The sequence below is a fragment of the Buceros rhinoceros genome, unplaced genomic scaffold (genome assembly GCF_000710305.1).
Source record: "Buceros rhinoceros silvestris isolate BGI_N320 unplaced genomic scaffold, ASM71030v1 scaffold11715, whole genome shotgun sequence".
In the NCBI taxonomy this organism is placed as follows: Eukaryota; Metazoa; Chordata; class Aves; order Bucerotiformes; family Bucerotidae; genus Buceros; species Buceros rhinoceros.
This window is the reverse complement of record NW_010411189.1, coordinates 383-9,108: the sequence shown is the minus strand read 5'-3', so window position 1 is coordinate 9,108 and position 8,726 is coordinate 383. Positions and strand designations below refer to the sequence as shown.

Below are 8,726 nucleotides of genomic sequence, written 5' to 3'. Positions count from 1 at the left end.
GTAGGGAAATTATCTTTAAAAAAAAACCCAACCAAAGCAACCATTCTCCTGGCTGTTCCGCTACTCAGGTACAGATTGAACACGCAGCACCCCCTGCACCCACCTAAAAAACACATCTACACAGGGGCTCCAATACCGTCCCTTTCTGGCTCTCCACATAGAGGATTTCAGTTACGGATTTACTCCTCCGTTTTTTAAGGTGGTGTTTTACGGCCCACGTCACTCAGGAGAGCACATTACATCTACCTGTTCATACTTCAGGACTTGAGTTCCTCTAAGACATCCTGAACAGCCTGGCAGCACCCTTGTAAAGTTCTGCCACTTGATTTGTACAAAATTCAGACACAGCCCGAGGTGAAGACCAGCATGGGCAGAAGCCAGTTCCCTGATGACCGGTTCACCGCATCCCACTCCGGTGCACCGCCACCGAACCACACAGCCTGAGCAGTCCTGCTCGCCCCAACAAGTCCGCAGGCAGCACGAGCACCCAGTCTCTGACTGCCACACGTCTCGGTGTCAGCTGCTAACCCGTTACGGTTAGGGAGACAGAATCAAGTGGACACACGCAACTGATTGCCAGGGACACAATACGCAGCTTCCTACAGAACTCTGGCCCGACTCATTTGACACTGGGCAGAACCGCACGATTTACCAGGAATTCTTTATTCTCGACCACTGTTGAGCTGTGTCAACCATTTGTACCCTGTAAGACAGGAATGGTTTTGTTCTTGGCTTCACATCACTCGTTGCTGATCTGTCAAACGTTCAGAAGGAACACACATCTTCTGAAAAAAACCCTGCTTTTATGAGAATAGTTTAGTACCATCTGTTACAAACAGCCGGGCAGCGCGGACAGAGCTGCCTTCAGCGGCTGACTCCAGTGAGATGCATTAACCATTAGAAAACCTAACAGTAGCAGCCATGATCCAAATGGTGTTCCCTGTAGCTTCACAGGCCCCTGGCTGGCAGGCCTGTCACCCAGGGTTAAAAACTGAGACGCTCAGCACAGCTCCTGCAGAAAATCTAGACTAAAACAACCCTTTTGGCCATTATGTAGAAGGCTCAAGTAAAGGCACCAAATGCTCCTAGTTAGACATGGAAGAGTCTGGCTTGACCTTATGACGACTTTTATCGATGGGATATAGGATAAAAGTTCCAAAGCAAATTGCAGCTCAAGCTACAATTCGGTATTTCATCACAAACACGCTTAAGAACAAGCAGGAACAGCGTAGCCAGAAAGCGTGCCATGGGAAAAGCAATCTGGGGAGGGCAGAGAGGGCATTCTCCAGGTAGTGAGCAAGAAGGATGATCTCATTGCTGCTGGCATGCACACTGTGTGCCGGCAAGGCTCTCTCTTCAACATCAGAGCACAGCCCTACTCTTGTCCCAGTGCCACTGCTGCCTTTTGCTACTTCTCCCATGAGTTCAAGCCACCAGGTTTTAGGAACACCTACCAGAGTAGAGAGCCATCACACTGCTCACAGCCAGGACACTCACCTGAGCTGAGACGCTTAAGTGTCTCCCCTGAGCCTGAAAGCACTGTAAAACCAACACCCAGAGATTCCACCTCAGAGCTCAAACCTGGTGAGGTGACTTTAACACAAGATCAGTGTCCACCTGGCTCTTCTAGCAGTTTTTCTAGGGGACAGGACGTGGTGATCAGCTGACGGACATCTACTAAACCAAACTGCTTCTGCGGAGTCTGCGAAAGGTCAGTGACAAGCTTACCCCTGATAACTAACTCTTCGATTCATTCCAGTGGCCTGCACACAAATCAGGAGCTTAAGGTCTCCCCCAAAGTCAGAGGATGGGGCTAACATACACAGGGCCCAGCCCAGGATCAGTGTTGGTCTCAGATACGTGGCTGCCAGTATTTCCCTGCTTTGGGTTTTCCGCAGAACATCGCTAGTAGGAAATGAAGCGGACGAGCCATAAGTAAATGTAGCCCATTTATTTTCCAGCAACAACCCACACGAAAGCAACAGAACCATGAACTGCTTTCAGCAGAAAATCTGTACAGTCGTATCATTTACAACAGTTTCACACTGAAAATCGGCAAATTGAAAAGAATCAAGCACTTTCCCTAGATATTGTCGTCTTGGGTGTATTCATGGGTGACTCCTGACTATTTACAGATTCCAAATTCAGGCTACTGCTTCGTAAAAGCATTATTGCCCAGGCTTTACCACGCTGACCTCCAATTTCTTCAGAGCAGTTCACTTCCAATTGTTTCTAAAACATTTTTTGCAATAAAGAATTTTTTTTTTAAAGGAAGGCAGTTAACCTTGCAGTAAGTAACTGCAGGAGAAGAGATTGATAGCACTAATCAGCAGTACGGTTCAGTGACCAGTTGTATTTCTTCAAGTCAGATCTTCGTAGAAGAGCCCAGTGGAAAAGCAAAGCAACACCAAGATGCTCAAAAATACCTCCCTGCTTTGCTTTTGATCTGCAGGTGGACAGCTGGAACTACGGACACAAGGCGGGGGCAGAACCAGGATGATCCTGCCGAACCCTTTAGAATGATAGCAGATAGCACTGCCTTCGGCCAGTTTTTATACTGAAAGGTTTTATAAAAAAATCTGATATACATAAATTAAAAGTTAAAAAAAAAAGCCTCACAATTTTATTTTACATCAGTTCGGTCCAGGGAACGCACAGACCAACCACAACTTGGAGAACAGCTTTTAACGTCGCTTAAGCTTTCTTACTGTTAACGTTTCGGAACCCAGCTAACCTCTCAAATTCAAAAGAAACTTCCTCTAGAACAGCTTGCAGAGGCTGTTTAACTCACAGTATCGAAATCTTTCAGTGGTTCATTCAAACACTCTTCCAAGTCAAACTCCCCTTCTGCTTGATAGTCAACGTGTCTAACCTTGGTGGGAGTGCCAGAACAGGTATCCTGGAACGGAAAGTCAGTGAATAATTAGCAGTCAAGTACAGGGTCAGTTATGCAGGAACTCGTTTCATTTCTGGAATTCATTTAGGCTGCCTTATAACAGAGGCTTATGCACACTTTAAAGGCCACACAGAGATCTTAAGATCAGACAGATTTAAACGAAGGCTTCTGCCCAGTCAGCCCAAATACAACATCATACAGATTCAATATTCATCAGAGAAACAAACCCAGTAAGAAAAACGTCCTAGACCTTTCCTGAAGGTTACTGCTCTGCTGTACTAAATGCCTTCTGGATATAAAAAGAGCCGAGCTCAACAAGCCTGAGCGTGCCGAGCAAACTGCGCCCTATTTTAACGTTGGTATTGCCATCTACAGAGGTATTTCCACTGCACTGCACAGTCCAGAACCAACATGCTTTGGACCGAGAGGTTTTCTTTTGCAGGCCATGAAAAATGAGCTACCTGTCATTTCAGATGGTCACTTCAGTAAGTTCTAACTCTGAACCCAGACTACAGACAGACACGAGCTATAGCTGGGAAAAGGTCTGAATTTAAGGACCGCTCAGTTTTTAGTTCCTGAACACGGCAGATCATGGAACTTCTCGTGTATTCAGGCCACTCTGCGTACGGTGTTAAGTAACAGACCAATTATTGACAGGGAGTTATGTAAATGACAGGTACACTTACATCATTATCCTGACAGGTCGTTTGTGACTCCGTAGAACTGCTCCCGACAGATTCTGTCTCCATCTCTCCAAGGTCAACAGGGCTACTGTAAAATAAAAATAATACAGCTTGGAACAAAGTCAGGTTTTTAGGAGTAAGTTGCAACTTGTTGGTGCGGTTCTATAAATGATGGTCAAACAAGAGCAAAGAGACCTACAGAGACTATAGGGACAGCGGTGGCAAACTGCAGAGACCAAAGAGAACAGCGGGTCAACTCAACGCAGCCAAAAGGGCCAAGGACTACGTCCACATCTTGAGATTGAAGATTGCACCTTGTCTAAGACAAATACCCAACATCAAACGAAGCCTCAATGCCAATGATGACACGTGATGGGATAACAAGGGTGGTTTTTTTTTCCAGACAAGGTTTTCATCGATTTGTTTTGCAACGTGGGATTTAATATCCACTGTACACAGACCCCAGCATCTGAGGACAGACGAGTACTGCAGCACCAATGTATACAGTAGGCTCCAGGCTGAAATACCAACCCACCTCACGGCAATTACAAGTGAAAGGAAGCCAAAAGTCTTTGAGATCCCATCGCTCCACATCGCTTTTAAAATTGCATCGTTGTTAGATAAAACCAGTCGTTTATTAACACAAAACTGGTTCCTGAGGAATTAGTTATATCCATGACCCCTTAATTCTGCAGTTCCAGTTTTGTTTTGGACGGTCTCTGATCAGCTTTATTGCTTTCTATAGAGGAAGATAACTAGTTGCATTATCCTACACCTCCAGGAGCAGAATAATACCGCAGTACCTTGGACTGTGAACACTTGTGGCCGTGCTTTTAATTCAACGGCACCCTGAGATGATTTTACAAGTATTTCCTTCCTCCTCTCTGCTCAAAAAACAAGAATTTATACCACTGAACTAGCACGTAGAAGGCTCCGAGGCACCGTTCTTGGTCACTGCAGGGGTCCAAGCTCAATATCCGCAAGACCTGTCAATCAGCAAGAGCTCTCCAGCGGTGCTCCTGACAGACTACCTGCATGCTCTGAAAGCATCAGCTTGCCTCAGTGCTGCGGCATTTTCTGCTACCCCAGAATGAGCTCTGGGTTCACCCAGCAGAGATGCAGTGAAGAAGCGAGGGATACGTATGTAGGCCCTCGCAAGGACACTGGGTCCATCTAGTCCCACCAACTAGGTCCAGAAAGCTATGAGATATTTTTACTGAGAGGAACTGAATAGCACTAAGCATGGACAAGTGACTGATGAAAACACGCGGCAGTCCCTGACTCATCTCACAAAGGGCTACGCTGGTCTGTGGTTGGTTGGTTTGGGGTGGGGGGGGTGGGCAGCAGTTTGCTTTTGGGGTGGTGTTTGGTTGGGTTTTTCAAGGTGAGATTTTATCTATTCATTTCTGTAAAGGCATCCTGAATGCTGGACACATACATTTCTTGCAGATCACATCCTTCTTCAGCAGGTGGGTCCCAGGAATGCAGCGCAACTTTCCACAGTTTAATCTGCTGGTCCCATGACCTACGGCTGTACTTCTTAAATTTGTTTGGGGTTCTGGGATGAACTCCTGGTATACGATGGCACCTGTTCAGAGATTAGACATGAAAAATTCAGTAGTGTTTTCCACACGTACGTAACATGTAATTTTTACACACTACGACCACCTGCCTGCCTGCCACAGACTCATTACACCACAGCAAGTTCTATGTTACTCTATTATTTAAGCAATTCCAGCACTCAAGTGAAAAGTTGTCAGCTCCAAGTGAACTTTTTAGGTTTTTTGTCTTCGAGTCAAATGAAGAAAAAAAAAAAAAAGTTTATGAATCACAGGTCTTAAAACGTCATTCCAAACTTAAGAGCAACTGCAGTTTATTTGCTTTCAGTTTAGTAATGAGAAAACTGACTGCAAAAAGCAGTTTCTTTTCCTCTAGCTGACAAGCACGACCAAAAGAACTTTCACTTCCATTTCTGCATGAGAAGGTTCAAAGGGATATTCCTCCTGTACTTAGGAAAAAAAAAATCAACACAAAAATCCACGTCTCATTTAATTGTTAGCGTGAGTCATTGGTTAGAAAACGTCTTAGGAAGTTTGACTTGCAGGTGCCTTCTACTCGAATGTGGCCCAGCCACTGAGGTCAGTGTGTTCACAGGCTCATCAAGAACAGGTCTGACCTACGATCAATCACTGCATTTCCCAGAAACTCAAGCAGCTTACCTAGGAACTTCTTTAATGTATCTGTCATACGCAATGGTGTTTTTTCCGTAGTTTATCTGTTTTTGTCTTCTCATCAAAACCACTTCATCTGTCTCCAGTTCTACTGTTGCCGTGGACTCCTTGGAATCAGAACTAAAGAAACAACGCGGTAGATTTGGGACTACTAGAAAACAAGTGACACTCAAACAAAGCCACGTGCAGAAGATTATAAAGAAAATAAAACTTTTCAAAGGAAGGCCTGGGCTGTTACTGAAGTATGATGTTGGAGCAGACTTGAGATGGACTATTTCAAACTGCACGTTTTAAGAAGGAACATGGTACACGTCAAAATGCAGAACTGTTGTCAGGATTTTCCTCAGCTAAGCTGGAATTTATCCTACCTTCCAGAGGAAGACTTCCTTTCTCTTGAAAATTCATTTATCAGGAGTTTTCTTCTGTATCTGTAAGAGTTCAAATCAGTATTAGAGAGAACAAAGAGAACAGGTAAGGGTGTACCGACACAGCTCTCAGTTCAGCTTCTCTGCTAAGCAGCAGCTGTAAAAGTCAACCCAGACCCTGTAAAAGCCTTTCTTCTATGGAGAGGATGTTTTGGTTTCTCCTAAAAACATCTGAGGACTTTCCTATGTATTTCCCCTAAAAATCTTTTCCTAGCAACGATATGTGACAATAGTAATTAGTGAAAGGACTTCCAAAGTAATGCAATCTAAGAGATTCAGGAAAGGCTTCTCCCAAAAAGGCGGTATTTGGAGCTCTCTCCAGAGCACGCTGTGCCACTCCCGCAGGACTTATGCCAAGCTGACCTCAAAGCAGCGGACAAGAGGCCGCAGCTGGTCTGACTTTACTGCAGTGGAGAAGTCAACAGTAACAGTCAATACAGATTCTACGAGTCAGCTACTGTTTCCCCTCCTTTCCCCACTTCATCTTAAACACCCATGGGTACCTTGCGATTTCTTTGTTAACGCTGGTCCTCATTTCTTCTTCTTCCACTGCAGTTCCCCAGTCTGAACACCGGGAAAGGGGCCCAGGGCCTTCTGGCGTTGTAAAACTAGAAAGTAAAAAAATGAGCAAAAGAACCACCTCTGCGTTAGCCAGCTTTACTCGTGCACTCTCCTGTTCCCACTTCACTAAACAAGACCACAGATAAACGGTCTTTCATTGCCAACTTGTGAGCTGTAGAAGAGACAACACTTAGAACACAGAATTAAGTCGTACAGCTAATAACTAACGTTACGTGCTAGCACCAGGAGTTCCTCCACCTGAAAATACACCTAGCAGAGAAGGCACAAAGGAAGCAGACGAGCTGTAGCCAGTGAACTGGGCTCGGCTACGACTTTGCGAACTGGAATTTAACAGCTTTATTGGAGCCCGCTAGCATCACGAGCGGACGAGCCTGTTGCAGGGGAACGAGCTCAAATCCCTCCCCTGCCAACGCGGGTTGCTGACATTCAGATCGTTAAACACGACCACTCTTCCTCATGTACAACCTCCAAACCGTATCGCACAGAGCAGAGCTTTTTCAGCAGATCTGGGAACGCTCTAGAGACTTGCCAGGATTCTGTGCAAAAAGAAGTCCCTCGAAGTCAGGGAATCAGATTCAGCTGCGCTAAAACCAGTTCCAACTCCAGCCCTGCTCCCATCCCATTAATTAGCTTGTACTACTTTGAGGGTTTCGTTGAATTCAAAACTAAATTTCCTGTTTCGGTGAACCCCATCTCACAAAAATTAAAAATCCAGAGCAAACAGTGCCGGTCCCTCTGCAAACACCTGTCCAGCCTCCAAGGATTTTTAGCACTGGCTTATATTAACGGCTAACTCTGCAGGAAATCCAGGCCACGGGCAGCTGCTGCTCTCTTGTGGCAGAGGACAGCGCAGTGGCAGAAGCGCCCGGTTGGCCCCACCACCTGAGCTTTTTCCTCAACACTGTGTCAGATCTTTTTAACACGCGACTCTGTACCTGTGCTGGGTACACAGAGAATCAGGGAGAACGCAGGAGCGTCTACAGCTTTTACTCTTGATTAATCTGACATTCTGACCTTCGCCTCCTCTCTCAAGGCTTTCAACCCACATGTGCCATTTCACACTTGGCAGGAAGCTCTGGTGATTGGGCTAGAAATGGTGCTCAAACTCTGCCAGATGGGCAGAAAGACGAGGTTATGACCCCCCTCCCCGATCGAACCTGGTGTATGACCCAGCCTGCATCCCTCTTCTCCCCCACCTCCATCCTCTCCTCTCTTTAAAATTTCATTTTGACAACATTGAATTGGCACAAAAAGTAGTTTTAGCACTACTTTTTTAGCATTTTAGTTTAGAGGAGAACAATCAGAGCTGAGTCCAAACTAAACCAGAAGGTGTGCCTGTTGAGCACACAAAAGCATGGCTTATCTAGGCTGAAACCGATGGAGCACCTGTAAAGTCTCATCCGTGTGCTCCTATTCAAACACACCTCCCAAAATTAATTTCATTTACTCTGGGCATTGGAGTCATTGACCAATACCTCCCCTGCTTATTATCAGCAAAGAAAAACAGGTGGCTACAGGGAACAACCCCTCTCACTTTAGATTAGGAATCTAGGAGCAATCAGCTGGGCTGCAGGCCACAACTCCCGTCCACAGACAAAAGGGACTAAAGAGACCGTGGCGCCAACAGCTCAGACTTAGACCGGGTCCAAAACAAGGTCCCTCACTAAACTGAAGCATGCCAGCGCTGGGAAACAGCAGGGAAGGCGGCGGGCAGCAGGGACAGAGTGAGTGCCCACCACCCGTGTGCTGACAGACACAGCTTCTCAAGAGGAGAGGAAGAAGAGAGCTGCTTCTCCTTCAGAAACGTGAAGACAGATTACTTCTAAGGCCTGAATGGTTGTCACCTCTTCTAATTTTACCACAACAGGACTTAGAGCCTATATCCAAACCCAAACTTAAGTGCCTTGTA

General features: G+C 45.8%; 1 protein-coding gene across 1 annotated transcript; it reads right to left on the bottom strand.

The window, feature by feature from the left end:
• Positions 1 to 2,735: 2,735 nt before the first annotated feature.
• SLBP (stem-loop binding protein) lies at positions 2,736 to 6,843 on the bottom strand (the record flags this gene model as incomplete). The annotated part of the gene is made up of 6 exons (XM_010135918.1): positions 2,736 to 2,899; positions 3,583 to 3,667; positions 5,018 to 5,167; positions 5,799 to 5,930; positions 6,179 to 6,238; positions 6,739 to 6,843. Coding segments are annotated over 6 exons (649 nt in total), but the record flags the coding sequence as incomplete, so codon positions are not given.
• Positions 6,844 to 8,726: the final 1,883 nt, after the last annotated feature.